At 43.4% G+C, this 19,262-nt stretch overlaps 1 protein-coding gene across 4 annotated transcripts in view; it reads left to right on the top strand.

Annotated features, from left to right (window-relative positions):
• get1 (guided entry of tail-anchored proteins factor 1) overlaps positions 1-19,262 on the top strand; it is a 42,509-nt gene that overhangs the window by 9,104 nt on the left and 14,143 nt on the right. For all 4 annotated transcript variants that reach the window (XM_072259968.1, XM_072259971.1, XM_072259970.1 and 1 more), the window contains exon 2: positions 17,396-17,561. In XM_072259968.1, the coding sequence (XP_072116069.1) occupies positions 17,396-17,561 (166 nt within the window). The remainder of the gene's footprint in view (positions 1-17,395; positions 17,562-19,262) is intronic.

Below are 19,262 nucleotides of genomic sequence, written 5' to 3'. Positions count from 1 at the left end.
GGTAGCTAAAGGGATTGTGGAGGCATTAGTAGCGATCAATAGTTTCTGAAATGGTTCCGGAGGACTGGAAAATTGCACATGTCACCCCACTCTTTATGAAGGGAGGGAGGAAGCAAAAAGGAAACTACTGTCCAGTTAGCCTGACCTCAGTGGTTGGGAAGATGTCGGAGTCTATTATTAAGTATGAGGTTTCGAGGTACTTGGAGGCACAGGATAAAGTAGGCCAAAGTCAGTATGGTTTCTTTAAAGAGAAATTGTGCCTGGCAAATCTGTTGGAATTCTTTGAGGAAATAACAGGCAGGGTAGACAAAGAAGAGTTAGAAGATGTTGTTTATTTGGATTTTCATAAGGCCTTTGACAAGGTGTTGTGCTTGAGACTGCTCAAAAAGATAAGAGCTCATGGTATTACAGGAAAGGTACTCACACTGGTAGAAGATTGGTTGACTGACAGACAGCAGAGTGGGAATAAGGGGGGCTAATTTTGGTTGTCTACCAGTGACTAGGCTGGCTGGTGCAGTGGCATCAGCGCCGGACTCCGGAGCGAAGGTTCCTGAGTTCGAATCCAGTCGGGCTGCTCCCTGGCATGCTTTCCATCCGTGCTGGGTTGAGTGTCGAGCTTGCAACTCGGCCTTGTAGACGTGGGGTACCACTCATCGAATCTTTCCTCCAAGACAACCACTTGAAAAAGTGGTCACCGAGGCTCTGGCAAAGTATGGCACACACAAAAAACAACTGGTGACTATTGGTGTTCCGCAGGGGTCTGTGTTGGGACTGCTTCTTCTCGCGTTATATGCCAATGATTTGGATGACAGAATTGATAGTTTTTGTGGTCAAGTTTGCAGACAATACGAAGATAGGTGGACAGACAGGTAATGTTAAGGAAGCATGGAGTTGGACAGATTGGGAGAATGGCCAAAGAAGTGGCAGGTGGAATATAGTGCAGTGAAGTGTATGGTCATGCACTTTGGTAGAAGGAATAGAGGTGTAGACTATTCTCGAAACAGAAATTTCAAAAATCAGAGGTGCAAAAGAGCTTGAGGGTCCTTGCAACACACACAGAAGTTTCTGGTGAACGCAGCAGGCCAGGCATCATCTCTAGGAAGAGGTACAGGTGACATTTTGGGTCCCAGCTATGCCTGCCTTTTTGTTGGCTATGTGGAACAGTCCATGTTCCAAGCCTATGCTGGTATCCGTCCCCCACTTTTCCTTCGCTACATCGACGACTGCATCGGCACTGCTTCCTGCACACATGCTGAACTCATTGACTTCGTTAATTTTGCCTCCAACTTTCACCCTGCCCTCAAGTTTACCTGTCCGTTTCCGACACCTCCCTCCCCTTTCTAGATCTTTCTGTCTCTATTTCTGGAGACAGCTTATCTACTGATGTCTACTATAAGCCTACGGACTCTCACAGCTACCTGGACTATTCCTCTTCTCACCTGCTCTCAGGATGAGGCTTTTCATTCCAGAACGAAGGATGTCCTCCTTTTTTAAAGAAAGGGACTTTCCTTCCTCCACCATCAACTCTGCTCTCAAAAGCATCTCTCCCATTTCACACACATCTGCTCTCAGCCCATCCTCCTGCCACCCCACTAGGAATAGGGTTCCCCTTGTCCTCACCTACCACCCCACCAGCCTCCGGGTCCAACATATAATTCTCCTTAACTTCCGCCACCTCCAATGGGATCCCACCACCAAGCACAACTTTCCCTCCGCCTCCCCCCCACTTTCCGCAGGGATATCTCCCTACGCAACTCCCTTGTCCATTCGTTCCCCCCCCATCCCTCCCCACCGATCTCCCTCCCGGCACTTATCCTTGTAAGCGGAACAAGTGCTACACATGCCCTTACACTTCCTCCCTCACTACCATTCAGGGCCCCAGACAGTCCTTCCAGGTGAGGCGACACTTTACCTGTGAGTCGGCTGGGGTGATATACTGCGTCCGGTGCTCCCAGTGCGGCCTTCTATATATTGGCGAGACCCGATGCAGACTGGGAGACCGTTTCGCTGAACACCTACGCTCTGTCTGCCAGAGAAAGCAGGCTCTCCCAGTGGCCACACATTTTAATTCCATGTCCCATTCCCATTCTGAAATGTCTATCCATGGCCTCCTGTACTGTAAAGATGAAGCCACACTCGGCTTGGAGGAACAACACATTATATTCCATCTGGGTAGCCTCTCTCTCCTTTTTCTCCCTCTGTCCCTCTCACTATACTCCTTGCTCATCCTCTGGGCTTCCCCCCTCCCCCTTTTCTTTCTCCCTAGGCCTCCTGTCCCATGATCCTCACCTATCCCTTTTGCCAATCAACTGTCCAGTTCTTGGCTCCATCCCTCCCCCTCCTGTCTTCTCCTATCATTTCGCATCTCCCCCTCCCACTTTCAAATCTCTTATTAACTCTCCTTTCAGTTAGTCCTGACGAAGGATCTTGGCCCAAAACGTCGACTGTACCTCTTCCTAAAGATGCTGCCTGGCCTGCTGCGTTCACCAGCAACTTTTATGTGTGTTGCTTGAAATTCCAGCATCTGCAGATTTCCTCATGTTTCAGAGACCTTGTGCAGGATTCCCTAAAGGTTAACTTGCAGGTTGAGTCATTGGTAAGGAAAACAAATGCAATATTAGCATTCATTTTGAGATGACTGGAATACAAAAGCAGACTGAAAAGCTTAAGCATGTAGATATTAAGAAAGAGGATGTGCTGGAGCTTTTGGAAAGCGTCATGTTGGATAAGTCACCAAGACCAGACGAGATGTACCCCAGGATACTGTGGGGGGTGAGGGAGGAGATTGCTGAGCCTCTGGCGATGATCTTTGCAACATCAATGGGGACGGGAGAGGTTCCGGAGAATTGGAGGGTTGAGGATGTTGTTCCCTTATTCAAGAAAGGGAATAGAGATAGTCCAGGAAATTATAGACCAGTGAGTCTTACCTCAGTGGTTGGTAAGTTGATGGAGAAGATCCTGAGAGGCAGGATTTATGAACATTTGGAGAGGTATAATATGATTAGGAATAGTCAGCATGGCTTTGTCAAGGGCAGATTGTGGCTTATGAGCCTGATTGAATTTTTTGAGGATGTGACTAAACACATTGACAAAGGAAGAGCAGTAGATGTAGTGTATATGGATTTCAGGAACACATTTGATAAGGTACCCCATGCAAGTCTTATTGAGTAAGTAAGAAGGCATGGGATTCAAGGGGACATTGCTTTGTGGATCCAGAACTAGCTTGCCCACAGAAGGCAAAGAGTGGTTGTAGACGGGTCATATTCTGCATGGAGGTCGGTCACCAGTGGAGTGCCTCAGGCATCTGTACTGGGACCCTTACTCTTTGTATAAGTGACCTGGATGAGGAAATGGAGGGATGGGTTAGTAAGTTTACTGATGACACAAAGGTTGGAGGTGTTGTGGATAGTGTGGAGGGCTGTCAGAAGTTACAGCGGGACATTGATAGGATGCAAAACTGGGCTGAGAAGTGGCAGATGGAGTTCAACCCAGATAAGTGTGAAGTAGTTCATTTTGGTAGGTCAAATATGATGGCAGAATATAGTATTAATGGTAAGACTCTTGGCAGTGTGGAGGATCAGAGGGATCTTGGGGTCTGAGTCCATAGGACGCTCAAAGCAGCTGTGCAGATTGACTCTGTGGTTAAGGCGGCATATGGTGCATTGACCTTCATCAACCATGGGATTGAGTTTAAGAGCCGAGAGGTAATGTTGCAGCTATATAGGACCCTGGTCAGACCCCACTTGGAGTACTGTGCTCAGTTCTGGTCGCCTCACTACAGGAAGGATGTGGAAACCATAGAAAGGGTGCAGAGGAGATTTACAAGGATGTTGCCTGGATTTGGGAGCATGCCTTATGAGAATAGGTTGAGTGAACTCGGCCTTTTCTTGGAGTGTCGAAGGATGAGAGGTGACCTGATAGAGGTGTATAAGATAATGAGAGGCATTGATCATGTGGGTAGTCAGAGGCTTTTTCCCAGGGCTGAAATGGTTGCCACAAGAGGACACAGGTTTAAGGTGCTGGGGAGTAGGTACAGAGGAGATGTCAGGGGTAAGTTTTTTACTCAGAGAGTGGAGAGTGCGTGGAATGGGCTGCCGGCGACGGAGGTGGATATGATAGGGTCTTTTAAGAAACTTTTGGATAGATACATGGAGCTTAGAAAAATAGAGGGCTATAGGTAAGCCTAGTAATTTCTAAGGTAGGGACATGTTCAGCACAACTTTGTGGGCCGAGTGGCCTGTATGGGGCTGTATGTTTTCTATGTTTCTAAGGATGTAATGCTGAGGCTTTATAAGGCACGGGTCAGACCACACTTGGATTGTTGTGAGCAGTTTTGGGCCTCTTGTATAAAAATGTACTGCCATTGTTGAGGGTCCAGAGGAGGTTCATGAGAAATAATCCAGGAATTAAAGGGTTAACGTATGAGGTGCTTTTGACGGCTCTGGGCCTGTACTTGCTGGAGTTTAAAAGAATTGTCGGGGTGGGGGGGTTCATTGAAACCTATTGAATATTGAAAGCACAGACACGAGGAAATCTGCAGATACTGGAAATTCAAGCAACACACACAAAATGCTGGTGAACATAGCAGGCCAGGCAGCATCTATAGGAAGAGGTACAGTCGACGTTTCGGGCCAGGACTAACTGAACGAAGAGATAGTAAGAGATTTGAGAGGGGGAGGGGAAGATCCGAAATGATAGGAGAAGACAGGAGGGGAGGGGGTGCTGGGGAGAGAGAGAAGGGGGGAGGGGAGCCCGGAGGGTGGAGAGCAGGCAACTAGTTATCGTGAGAGGGACAGAGGGAGAAAAAGAGAGAGAGAGAGAGAAAAGGGGGAAAATGAGGTGAGAAGGGGAGGAGGGGCATTAACGGAAGTTAGAGAAGTCAATATTCATGCCATCAGGTTGGAGGCTACCTAGGCGGAATATAAGATGTTGTTCTTCCAACTTGAGTGTAGCTTCATCTTGACAGTAGAGGAGGCGGCCTAGATAGAGTGGATGTGGAGGGGTTGTTTCCTGTAGTGAGGGAGTCCAGGACCAGAGGACACAGCCTCAAAATAGTGGGATGTCCGTTTAGAACAGAGATAAGAATTTCTTTAGCCAGAGAATTGTGAATCTGTGGAATTCATTCCCAAGATGGCTGTGTAGGCTAAGTCATTGATTATATTTAGAGTGGAAGTTGATAGGTTCTTGATTAATCAGGGTGTCAAAGATTGCAAGGAGGAGGCATGAGAGTGAGGCTGAGAGGGATCATCAATCAGCCATAGTGGAATGGAGGAGCATACTGACGGGCCAAACGGCCTAAATATGCTCCATTGTCCTATAGATTTTTTTATTACTGAGTCTCTGATTTGACAAAACACCAAATGACTATTTACTGTCTTGTGGGGGGGGGGAGAGAGAGAGAGAGAGAGAGAGAGAGAGAGAGAGAAGCCTTTATGTTTTATATTACATTGTATCTGGCACCCTCAGACCTGGTCAGAGGCATTGGTAGGTGCTAGTAAGCACAATTTCCTTTTGCTCTATGTGTGTTTACAGTCATGCAGTTGAGAATGAAGACATTTGCTACATTCCAAAGGTTGTTGGTTTCTTTTCTAATGAACTTTGAGGATTATGTTGCAGCATGTATCGATGCTACAACATATTTGGTTGCATTTGTTAGTCCAGTCAGCGCAGAGCAACATTGACGGCTTGAAGCTAAAAGGTGCGCTAATTTAGCTGAAACATTGTGCTTCAGCATGTGAGAGGACACACTCATTCCTTCTTGCCCTGCTTCAGGACATAGTTATGCATTCAATTTATTTGACCTGAAGCCAACTGCTCAAATGGTTTGCAGACAAAAGCAAGAATTAATTTTGGCAGTTGGAGGGGAAAAGAACAATAAACTATGTGGACAGTTGGTTCTGATTTCTTCCCAAGCTTTCAGATGATGTTGCAAATACATTATGCAGCCATACATTCATGTTTACTGAGTAAAGCAAACAGTAGTGAAGAGAAAGACCTGGTTAATGTCATTGAAGATTATTCGTGGCCTCTGTCTTTAGACTGCTACCCTGTTGCTGCATTTACATGGTTCTACCTACAGCTAGTGATCAGTTGATCCAAACACTGCTTTCAAGGATGAAATGAGGTCAGTGTCATTGTGATTTCCAAGAACTGAAAAGTGCTGTGCAGTTGTGTTGCAAATCAATCTGGATCCAGCAAAAAAAATCACAAAGATTTGTATGAAAATATGTTGTGACACAGGCCCGTTATGACATTTCTCCCTCTCCCCCTCCCTCTCCCCCCTCCCTCTCCCCCCTCCCTCTCCCCCCTCCCTCTCCCCCCCTCCCTCTCCCCCCCCCACATTGTTTCACCTTCTATACCTGTAACTGAGTTACTGTTGCTCCATTGCTGTCGGTTAACTCTGTGGAATAACCAACCCAAGGGCATCATCAGCATTCTTTCAGCATGCAGGCTGCATCGATTCCACTGGTGAAACCATGCCATCTGAAAGGTGTTTAAAGTTACACAGTAAATTCTAGCCTTTCCAGTTTGCTTATCACTCAAGTTGGTGCACTGGTGCTATAAGCTTCTGCCCTCCACTCCACCCTGTCCCACTTGGAAAATGGTGCGTATACGTGAGGATGCTGTTGGAACTTGGATTTCTTGGTAGAAAGACCAGAGTCAGTCTGTGTTGGCACCAGCTCAATTGCACTGAGTGCTGGTGCCTCCCAGGACTGTGTACTTGACCTGCTACTGTCCACGCTGCTGACTCACAACTGCACTGCAAGATCCAGCACATTGTCCTGACCAGCGGCATCACCATCTGGTACGGGAATTGCAAAGCATCTGACCACAAGACCCTGCAAAGTATTGCGCGGACTGCTGAGAGGATCGCCAAGATCTCTCTTCCCCCCATCCGAGATTTTATCTGGAGGGTCCCTAGCATTGTCAATGATTCCACCCCGCCGCCCCCCCCCCCATCCGTCCAACTGAACCCCACCCACCAGCACCACCATCAGAAGGTAGGAGGTATGGTAGCATTTGGACAAGAACTGTTAGAATGGGAAGTAGTTTCTTCCTGCAGGTTGTGAGACTATTGAACTTGCGTCACCACCCAGGTGAAGCACCAGTAGTGCTATACTGTTTACTTTTTAACTTGTGTCTGAAGTGCACCTTATTATTTGTTAATTTACTTGTGGTAATATTACTTTGTGTTGTTTGTGAGTTATATGTACTGTGCTTTGCATCTTGGTCCCAAAGGAACGTTGGTTCATTTAGTGGTATACATGCACGTGGTTGAATGACAGAAATTGGACTTGAGGTGCCCACAGCGCAAAATAATTACTTTGAAGAAAAGCTCTCCCTTGTAACAAGATCTCTGTTCTTTTTGAACAAGGCCCCCCCTTTTTTTTATAGGATTATCCTGTCTTTATATTTATTGAATGAAAGTTGTTTAATTTCAAGTTTCAAGTTTATTGTGTTGTTGAAATTGGGATAAATGCAGATTATGCATTCTGAGTTTTTATGGTGGACACCTATTGATCTGTTTTATCGTTAGTTTTTCAAGATGGTGTCTTAACAGATCAAACTGATTTTAGAGTTTTTTTAAAAAATGCAGATAAATTTGGGTCTCTGCCAAAAAGCTAGTTTTGAATAGCCTGAAGTGTATTACAAGGCAGCAACAGGATTGAGCATGTCTATAAGGTTTTCAGAGTCTCCCAAGTACTCTGTATATTTTTTTGTGAAGGATTCACTCTACAGCAAAGCAGCGCGAGGCATGTTAAACTAGTAGCACAGGAGTTGAGCCTTCAATTGATGGGAGGGGAGGTTTTACAAAGGGAATTAATAAACTGAGTGCAACAACCTGCTAGAGGTTCTCTAAGTCAAACAGCATCTGTGGGAGGAAAGGATTTTATTTATTGTCACTATGTACTGAGGTACTTGTCTTGCATTTCCTTCATGCAGATCAATTCATTACACAGTGCATTAAGGTAGAACAAGGTAAAACAATAACAATGTAGAATTAAGTGTGATTTTTTTTTTGCTTCAGTCCCAATGTTGGATTTTGACCCGAAGCGTTGATAATTCCTTTCCTCCCACAGATGCTGCTCAAACTGTCGAGTTCCTTCTGCAGGTAGTTTGTTGCTCCAGTTTCCAACAATTTCAATCTCTTGTGACCCCATTCATAAAACGATTGGTCATTATTTGGATTCAAATAGACTAGTCAGTGGCCAATTTTTGTGTGTGCACAAGTCATCCCCAACTTGTGTACAGCCCATACATATGATCCTTCATTTGGGAGACTGGCAGCATGGGTTTGTCTGCTATGGCCACAATCTTAATGACGTACAGTTTGTGGACTGCTTGGCCATGCCTAATATTCCTACTATTGCTGGTCAAGTTCACTGAAAATGAGAAACTTCAGAAATGTGTTGAGCTGATATAATTTCCATGAGTGTTTGACACCAAAGGATTGTTGATGACTGTCTTGGTGAATACTAATACAAGTCATTAGAGACATTTCTTTTTACACTCTCCTTTGTCTTACTTATCTCACTTCCTCCCAGAATGAGGTTCTGTAATGCCACTCTTTGTTTTTAACTCTGATTACTTCAAAATCAGTTCAGTAATATTTATGCTTCAGTAGGATGTACCATCGTTTGTCCACTCCAAACAACTGATGTGCTGTAGTGTTCATGTTAAATCCGCTTTGTATGTCCTATAATACGTAGTTCAGCCAGATTAACATTTTGGCCATGCCTTAATCTTTTTCCAACCTTCTAAACGTTCAACCAGCTGTTATTGACTCGGGAAAATAGTCTGTGTATGGGACACAGAGGTCCATTTATAATCCAAGCTTTTGAAATCTCAAACAGTGCTGATTACATGATGACACAGATTTGTTTGATAATTACTTTAGATATCACCTAAGGTGGAGATTTTGCCTGTTCATTGTTGGAGCAGAAGCATATCTTTTACATCTTCAAATTACTGACTGGCATTGGAAGAAGATGAAAGGAACCCCAGGACCCTCATTCAAACTTCAGAATTTGAAGACTATGACTAAAGATTGTGTATTTAATTTTACGTAAAATTTGTTTACCTGTGTCATTGTTCACTCACCCTTTAGCTGTTTTATAAAATCAATATAGGATACTGAACACCTTTTTAAAATTAATTCTACACAAATCAAACTGTTGACAAAAATCACTCCCATTTAGTTTTCAGGCTTTTAGGTACATTTGTTTCACTTCACTAATCGGAATATGTATTCGATTTGGCTATAAGTACTTGCTAGGTCACAACTGCATGTAATAGCATTAGAGAAGAGATTCATAAGGATTTTGTCATAGCTGGAGAAATACAGTGGCCACTGTATTAGGCACATCTGCTTGTTAATGCAATTATCTAATTAGCCAATTATGTGGCAGTAACTCGAATACATAAAAGCATGCAGACATGGTCAAGAGGTTCAGTTGTTGTCCAGACCAACCATCAGAATGGGGAAGAAATGTGATTCAAGTAACATTGACTGTGGAAAGTTTGTTGGTGCCAGACAGGGTGGTTGGAGTAGCTCTCAAACTACTGATCTCCTGGAATTTTCATGCACAACAGTCTCTAGAAAATAGCGCGATAAACCAAAAAAAAATCCAGTGAATGACAGTGTTGTGGGTGAAAACGCCTTGTTAATGAGAGGAGTCGGAGTTGGACTGATTCAAGCTGACAGGACGGTGACTAACTTAAGTAACCACTGTGGTTACAGCAGTAGTTTGCAGAAGAGCATTTCTGAATGCACAACACGAAGTGGATGTGCTACAGCAGCAAAGGACACACCTGGTTCCTCACTTCTACCTAATGAAGTGGCCACTGCCTGTATGGTTGTAGTTATGGGGGAGTGTGTGGATCTGACTAAGCTGGGGACACTCTGAAACAAAAGCTATAAGATAAAGATTTACTTGAGAGGTTCAAAATTATGAGTGGCCCAGAAGAAGAAAGAAGAACGATGTTTCTCTCAGTCAAGTTTGATTTCCAGAGGGTCATAGACTTAAATTGAAGATTTTTTCCATTTTCTAAAAGAATGGTGGTAATTGAGGTTTGTGCTCAAAAGGGAGTGAGACAGAAACCCCGTCCCATTTCGAAAAAGTACCGGAAGTACTTAAGACCACTTCAATGATCATAGACCAAGATGGGAAGAGAGAGTAACCTGAAGTGCTCGTTATTTTGGCTGCACCAAAGTAATGGGTTAAAGGGCCTCCTTTGCCATAAATATCTATGATAAAGAAAACAATCAGCCTTTGAATCCAGTGTGATTCATGTGTTTTCAATCTACACTAAGCTTCCTACACAGTTTGTCCATCATTAAGGCTAACCACTTCCAGCAAGGCAAGTTAGGAAACATTTGGACGAGCATATGAATTGACAAGTTGTAGAAGGTCAGACATAATGGGTGGGGATAACTGATATTAGTATAATAAAGTGCAATAGTTTGTATGGACTATTGTATGGTAGCGAAAGGGCCCCTTACTGGCAACTCTGACTGTGGCCAGCATAATAGATCCATCTTTGTCTTTACCTCATTTTCCCCTTGGTATCACTTTTAACCTTGTTGGGCTTACTACTACAACATTGTCCTGACTAGCTTCCTGCAGGTACGCTTCATGAAGTAGTGCTTATCTTAAACTGTTCTTTCTCCCCCTCTGTAACCTGACTTCAAGAATTTGTGTTTGCTTTTTTTTTTGGCACTTTCTGGTCTATGTTAGTTGCTGGTTAAACAACAAATTAATTTCTGAATTTCAAACTACTTCGTGACCTCATCCTTGCCTTTCTCTATGATCATCTCTAACAGCACTTTCCTTTTCAAGAATTCACCTGTCACTTGGTCTCTTGCACATCACTGAGTATGATTGATTCATCAATGGCATCCAGTGTGGATGAGGACAAATCCAGACCTCAGGCCGCCTTATCCTGTTGCTGCCACTCAGCCAGAGGTGGTGTGGGAGAGAGCAGATGTGCAGTGGGTACAATGGAGTTTGTGTTGGGTTGTGGGCGGGCCCCTCCTGTCAGAATTGCTCTCCAGTATTCGCTCAGTGGAAGCCAAGCTGGATTGCATTCGTCAGCGGCTGCACTAGTCTGTGATGAGCAACTACTGCGTGCTTGTTCTTGCAGAAATTTGTCTCCAGGACGACATCCCATGTACCATCAATCTACAGGCTGTGATACTTAGGGACTTGGGCTGGTTTTTTTTTTTTGGTGACTTTTTCTGCTATTGCAATTATGTGCTATGTTTTGTGTGTGTGTATATGACTGTTTTGCACCTTGGCTTTGGAGGAACACTGTTTAATTTGGCTGTATACATGTGTATGGTTGAATAACAATGAGACTTGCACTCAAACTTGAAGATGCCTCTTCAATCTTTATCAGGTTTTTGATCACATGATCTTATCTCCTCCATTTATAGCTCTGAACCAAAATGTTTAACATTACTCCTTTTGAATTACCCAGGACTCTTTACTGTAACAGCTTCCCAGTGGCAGGGATGGTAAGATCAAGTCAACTTTTACCTATCAGCAACAATGCCATCTCTAACTGATGAAGCCACACTCAGGTTGGAGGAACAACACCTTATATTCTGTCTGGGTAGTCTCCAACCTGATGGCATGAACATTGACTTCTCAAACCTCCGCTAATGCCCCACCTCCCCCATGTACCCCATCCGTTATTTATATACACACATTCTTTTTCTCTCTCTCCTTTTTCTCCCTCTGTCCCTCTCACTGTATCCCTTGCCCATCCTCTGGGCTTTTTCCCCCCTCCCCTTTTTCTTTCTCCCTAGGCCTTCTGTCCCATGATCCTCTCATATCCCTTTTGCCAATCACCTGTCCAGCTCTTGGCTCCATCCCTTCCCCTCCTGTCTTCTCCTATCATTTCAGATCTCCCCCTCCCTCTCCCACTTTCAAATCTCTTACTAGCTCTTCTTTCAGTTAGTCCTGATGAAGGGTCTCGGCCCGAAACGTCGACTGTACCTCTTCCTAGAGATGCTGCCTGGCCTGCTGCATTCACCAGCAACTTTGATGTGTGTTGCCATCTTTAACTGTGTGTTTTGCTTCTGTGTGGCTAAATTGTGGCAAATTTGACAGCAGGTTTTGTTGATCATTTTACTCTTGGGAAATAATGGAAAATGTTTTTCAAAAACTCAGAGCTTCTGAGATACTGAAATTTCAGCAAATGTCTGCAATTTTCAACAACAGCTAAATTTGTTTGCCTATTGGGCCAAAGTTAACCCTAGAGTCAGAAGAGCTCAAAATCAATGTGCAGTTTTGGATCTGTAGGTATTATCAGCTAATGGAGTTATCTCACATTGGGGTGGCACAGTGCTATGCTGGTCTGTGTAAATTTGGTCAAGAATTTGGATTTGACCTTGGACTTTATCTGTTTGTTCTCCCTGTTATCAGATGGATTTTGCCAGAGTGCTTTGATTTCCTTCCACGTGTCAAAGATATGCTTGTTTATTGGCTACTGTAAATTGCCCGTGGTGCAGGTGGATGGCAGGAGAGTTGATGGTGATGAAAGATGAAGAAAATGGGATTAGAGTAGTGCTTAATTGTTAACGCAGTTAATGAGTCTGTTTCTGTGTGTATTGAATCCACAACTAAGATGCCTTTTCTCAATTAAAGTTGCAGACTGAAGCTGAATCGCTGTTAACCAAGTCTTTTCCTGCTGACAGTATCATCTAAATCTGCATGTGGAACTAATCTTATGAAATTAAATTGGATTGGGAATGATTTTAACTTTCAAATACAGCTCTAGACAACAAAGTATTTTCCTATTTGTTGTTGAAACCCAATCCTAAGATTAGTTTTCCACGTACTCAAGTTCTTAGGAAAACTGTGATGACCTTGACATGGATATCTTTAGCAAAATCAGCTCAAAGCTTTAAGCTTTAAGAAGGAGTATTTTTTTAAAATAATCACTCACTAGGAAGTTATGGATTTAATTGAATGTTTATGTTAAGCACAGAAGAATCTGAGCACATTGAAATAATTTTGATGCTGTGGGATTTTTAACTTTATTTCTAGTTGGTAGTCCTTTTGACTCCCAGTGCCATTGCTATGCTTAAACCAACAATAGGTCAGGAACGATCCTATTAATGTTGTTTGTCATCATGTGGTTTCCTTGCCATTCTTAGGCTTGAACTTGAGGTAAAGGAGAATGCTGAGGTTTAGTTTACCAACAACTGTGCATGTTTGTGAGGAGCCATAGATGAGTGTGCCTTTCATATCCATGAATCAAACCATTTAACTTTATTGTTTAATCAAATGGAAAATCACAAAACCATAAGACACAGGAGCAGAATTAGGCCATTAAGCCCATTGAGTTTGCTCTGTAATTTCATCCATTTCCCTCTCAACCCCATTCTCTTGCCTTCTTCCTGTAATCCTTCATGATTTTAGTAATCAAGAATTTATCAATCTCCGCCTTAAAATACGCCCAATGACCCACCCTCTACAACTGCCTGTGGTAATGAATTTCACACATTCATCACCCTCTGGCTAAAGAAATTCCTCCACCTCTCCATTCTAAATGGACTTTCCTCCATTCTGAGGCTGTGCCTTCTGGTCCTAGACTCCCTCACTATAGGAAACAACCTCTCCCTATCCACTTTATGCAGGCTTTTCAACATTCAATAGATTTCATTGAGAGTCCCCCCTCTCCCCACCCCCCAATTCTTCTAACTTTCAGTGAGTAAGTGGGCCCAGAGCCATCAAACACACCTCATATTATAACCCTCTCATTCCTGGAATCATTCTCATGAACCTCCTCTGAACCCTCTCCAATGTCTGCACGTCTTTTCTTAAACAAGGTACTTGAAACTGCTCACAATACTCATTTTGAGCTATTTTCTTCCCTGTGGTATTGGTGGGTTGGCAGGGAATTCCATGTTTCTGTCCCCATGAGAACGGTTGAACAGGAATTTATGTACTGCTATCCAATTGGACCTTGCTCTTATTGGCTGAGCCTGGGATTGAGGGAGATGGTGTCAAAGTAACCATCAAACAGAAAATGCTGGAAATACTTGGGTTGGACAGCATCTATGTGGAGAAAAACTGAAGTGATGTTTTGGGTGGATGACTTTTCATCAGAGCTACTTTGACTTGGGATATTAATGCTGTATGTTTCTCTACAGATACCGCCTGATCTGCTGATCATTTTCTTTTTGATTTCTTGCATCTGCAGTTTGTTTACTTTTCAAAGTACATCATTTCAGCTTGACTAATTTGTTTTGTATCCAGGGTGTTCCAGTGGGACAATAGGTAGAAGCTGTATTGAGAAAAATAAGTGTCACTGAGGAAAGTGCTCTGTCACAGATTGGAAAGAACATACGATTTCTGGTGACAAACTGTGCTTTTGATGTGGTAGGTCAAAAATATATTATGAAAGTATACAGTGTATACATACAGACGAGATATACCCCAAACCACTGTGGGAAGCGAGGGAGGAGATTGCTGAGCCTCTGGTGATGATCTTTGCGTCATCAATAGGGATGGGAGAAGTACTGGAGGATTGGGGGATTGCAAATGTTGTTCCCTTGTTCAAGAAAGGCAGTAGAGATAACCCAAGAAATTATGGATCATTGAGTCTTACTTCAGTGGTGGGCAAGTTGTTGGAGAAGATCCTGAGAGATAGGATTTATGAGCACTTGGAGAGACATAATCTGATTAGGGATAGTCAGCATGGCTTTGTCAAGGGCAGGTCGTGGCTTACCAGCCTGATTGAATTCTCTGAGGATGTAACAAAGCACATTGAAGGTAGAGCAGTGGATGTAGTGTATATGGGTTTCAGTAAGGCTTTGTATAAGATTCCCCATGCAAGACTCATTCAGAAAGTAAGGAGGCATGGGATCCAAGGAGAACTTGCTTTGTGGATCCAGAATTGGCTTGCCCACAGAAGGCAAACGGTGGTTGTAGATGGTTCATATTCTGCATGGAGGTCAATGACCAGTGGTGTTCCACAGGGATCTGTTCTGGGACCCCTCCTCTTTGTGATTTTTTTAATATAAGTGACCTCGATGAGGAAATAGAAGGGTTGGTTGGTAAGTGTGCTGATGACACAAAAGTAGATAGTCTGGAGGGTTGTCTGGCAGGACATCGATAGGATGCACAACTGGGCTGAGAAATGGCAGATGGAGTTCATCCCAGATAAGTTGAACTCCAGGGCTGAAGTGTGAAGTGGTTCATTTTGGTAGGTCAAATTTGAAGACAGAATTTAATATGAATGGTAAGACTTTTGGCAGTGTGGAGGATCAGTGAGATCTTGGAGTCCGTGTCCATAGGACACTCACAGCTGCTGCGCAGGTTGACAGTGTTGTTAAGAAGGCGTATGGTGTGTCAGCCTTCATCAGCCATGGAATTGAGTTCAAGAGCCGTGAGGTAATGTTACAGTTTTATAAGGCCTTGGTTAGACTCCACTTGGAGTACTGTCTTCAGTTCTAGTCACCTCACTACAGGAAGGATGTGGATACTATAGAGAGAGCGTGCAGAGGAAATTTATAAGGATTTGCCTGGATTGGAGAGCACGCCTTATGAGAGTAGGTTGAGTGAACATGGCCTTTTCTCGGTGCGACGGTAGATGAGAGGTGACCTGATAGAGGTGTATAAGATGATGAGAGGCATTGATTGTGTGGATAGCCAGAGGCTTTTTCCCAGGGCTGAAGTGGCGAACATGAGGGGGCATAGTTTTAAAGTGCAGGGAGGATGTCAGGATTAAGTTTTTCACGCAGAGAGTTGTGGGTGTGTGGAATGCACTGCCAGTGACTGTGGTAGAGGCGGATACAATAGGGTCTAGTAAGAGGCGGATAGGTACATGGAGCTTAGTAAAATAAAGGGCTGTTTGGTAAGGAAATTCTAAGCAGTTTCTAGAGTAGGTTACATGGTCGGCACAACATTGTGGGCTGAAGGTCCTGTAATCTGTAGATTTCTATGTTCTATGTATGTACATTAGTAGCTCTGCTGTTCCAAAACAAAAATTTTAACACTCTAAACTAATAAATGCTCTGTTATGGAAATGTAAAACTTTCTACTTTATGCACATCCTAAAACTGACCAAACCAGCCACCTTATGATCACTGCAAGTGTCAGTGCTGGCTAGAAGTACTGACAGCATTGCAGTCGTGGTACGTTACACTAGTGTAATCACTTTGCTGTGGCACTGATCACGGTCGGGTTTCAATTCCAGCCGCTGTCTGTAAGGAGCTTGTATGTTTTCGCCTTAACCGCGGGCGTTTCCTTCAGGTCCTCTAGCTATTTCCCGCATTCCAAAGACATACGTTTTGGGTGAGTAAGTTGTGGGCATGTTATGTTGGCAACAGAAGCATAGAGTTGCTTGCAGGCTGCCCCCAGCAAATCCTTGGCTCCGTTGGTTACTGCCGCAAACAATGCATTTCACTAACATGAGGAGGTCAGTGGCATCTGTGGGAATGAATAAGCAGCCAATGTTTCAGGCCAAGCCTTTTTTCAGAACCTCAGTTCCTCCAGCATTTTGTGTATGTTGCAAATCATTTCACTGTATGTTTTGATGCTTTGATGTACATATGACAAATAAAGCTAATCGTTGCATAAAGACCTTTATATTGGAGCAAAAGCAACCTTTCTACTGAGATTATTATTATTCTGTATGGATGGAAAAAGAGAGAGAGAGAGAGAGCTCAGAAACAAACCCTTTGGCCCTCTGCAATAATTATTAACTTTAAATTTACAGTGATTTCTTTTTCCCCCCCACATCTCGAGGTATGCAAACTTTGATAATAAATGTACTTTGAACATTCTCATCCATCATCTCCATTCATCCACACATGAGATGATGTCTACAGGTTTGGTTGGTTAATTGGTTACTACGTTTGGGTTGCGGGAAGACACTGAAACATTATAACCATATAACGATTACAGTACGGAAACAGGCCATCTCGGCCCTTCTAGTCCGTGCCGAACACTTACTCTCACCTAGTCCCACCCACCTGCACTCAGCCCATAACCCTCCATTCCTTTCCTGTCCATATAGCTATCCAATTGAACTTTAAATGACAATATTGAACCTGCCTCAACCACTTCTGCTGGAAGCTCGTTCCACACAGCTACCACTCTCTGAGTAAAGAAGTTCCCCCTCATGTTACCACATTGGGAGAAAACCCACACGGTCATAGGAAGAATATGTAAACTTCACCCAGGTCAGGATTGAATTTTGGTCTTTGGTGCTGTAAGTCCTAGGCTCAACTACCTGCTCTAGGGTGCTGCTCATTTTCAGAATCATAGGCTTGAGAACTGTAAATAACTTTCAACCAAATGCATGAAGATTATTAACAGTATATTTATCAGATGTGGAGAAAATGACGCTGTCTTTTTCTGACACTTGCCTTTTACAGATTGCTAAATTTCTGCAGAAAGATGGGGAAACTGAGCTCCAAATGAGAATTGAAATTGGAAACATGAAGCAGGAGTTGGCAACGATCAGCATGATGGATGAATTTGCTCGATATGCACGCCTGGAGCGCAAGATCAACAAAATGACTGATAAACTGAAAACTCACGGTATCTCATAAACACAAGATTCTGCAGAAGCTGGAAATCCAGAGTAACGCACACAAAATGCTAGAGGAACTCAGTATGTCAGCACCTTCTATGGAGAGGAATTCAGTCCTGATGAAGGGTCTCGGCTTGAAATGTTAACTGCTTATTCCTCTCTGTCCTGCAATGGAGAGGAGTAAATAGTCAACATTTCAGGCCGAGGCCCATCATCAGGACTCAATTCCTGTCCGTAGATACTGCTTGACCTGCTGAGTTTCTCCAGCATTTTGTATGTGTAACTCTTGGTATTTAGCTTTTCTAAAGGTTGCAGTGGACAACAGGAAAAGAGAACCTGGCTTAATGAAATGCATTTTTTTTAGAAAGAGATGGTCAATAAATAGCATTTTATCTGTGTAACTGCAGAAGGAGACTGAAGGCTACCACAGGCAAAGCTAAACGTTTTCTCCCATTGAGAGATGGCAGTGTATAATAAACTAGAACATTATCAGCTCCTTTGTCTCAGCTCTTGCTCAAATGAGCTGACTCTGATTAGGTCAACCTACATTGTTCCACTTGCTGAGATTGTCTATTTCACGTAGGCTCAAATTTTCCCTTTGCTGACACTTCAGATTCAGGTTTATTTATCATATGAACATTGAAGCATCCAGTGAAGGGTGTTGTTTGCATTAACAAGCAACGCACCCATGGATGTGCTGGGGGTGGGGGGGGGGATGAAAGTCCGCATGTGTCGCCACTCGTTCCAGTGCCAACATAGTATGGCTCAGAGAACTAAAGTTAAGTATATGACATTTAAGAATTTACAAATAAGACCATAAGATAGAATTAGGCCATTTGGCCCATCAAGTCTGCTGAGCCATTTCATCATGGCTGATCCCTTTCCCGCTCACCTCCAATCTCCTGTCTTCTTGTATCCCTTCATGCCCTGGCCAATCAAGAATCTATCAACCCCTACTTTAAATATACCCAATTGCTTGGCCTCCACAGCCACCTGTGCCAACAAATTCCAGAGATTCGCCGTTCTGGCTAAGGAAATTCCTCCTCATCTCTGTTCTAAATAGATGTCCCTCTTTTCTGAGGCAGTGTAGTTAGTTGATTTTAGTTATAGGAAAATAATTTGTCACTGTAATAAGATCTTAACTAAAAATATATTTTACACCTTTGCATTTTTGAGCAGAGCAAGACCATCATGGTGAACTGCTTTTCTGCTCTGTGCTAGGTGGAGTTTCTTGCTTTTTCATGATCCTGTGTTACTTTATTTGTGTTTTATTTCAGGATACAGCAGAGTTACAGGCCCTTCCAGCCCAATGAGCCCATTTACACCCCTATGACCAATTAACCTTTGCACTATAGGAGGACACTGAAACACCCAGAGGAAACCCATGCAGTCATGGGGAGAACATGCAAACTTCTTACAGTCAGCAACAAGAATTGAACCCAAGTCGGAGGCTCTGTAATAGGGTACACTAACTGCTCATCTGCCATGCCACCCCAACAGGTCACCCTGTTATAGGAAAGACACAATTAAACTGGAAATGGTGCACACAAGATTTACAAGGGCGCTGACATAACTCCCAAAGGCCTGAATTCTTGGGAGAGCTTGGAAAACCTAGGACTGTATTCTCTGAAATGTCAGAGGGATGACCTTGTAGATATGTATGAAATTGTGATAGCTATAGATGGGCAAAGACGCACAGTCTTTTTCCT

The sequence above is a fragment of the Mobula birostris genome, chromosome 6 (assembly GCF_030028105.1).
Source record: "Mobula birostris isolate sMobBir1 chromosome 6, sMobBir1.hap1, whole genome shotgun sequence".
In the NCBI taxonomy this organism is placed as follows: Eukaryota; Metazoa; Chordata; class Chondrichthyes; order Myliobatiformes; family Myliobatidae; genus Mobula; species Mobula birostris.
The sequence above is the reverse complement of the archived record's forward strand: the minus strand, read 5'-3'. Positions and strand labels throughout refer to the sequence as shown.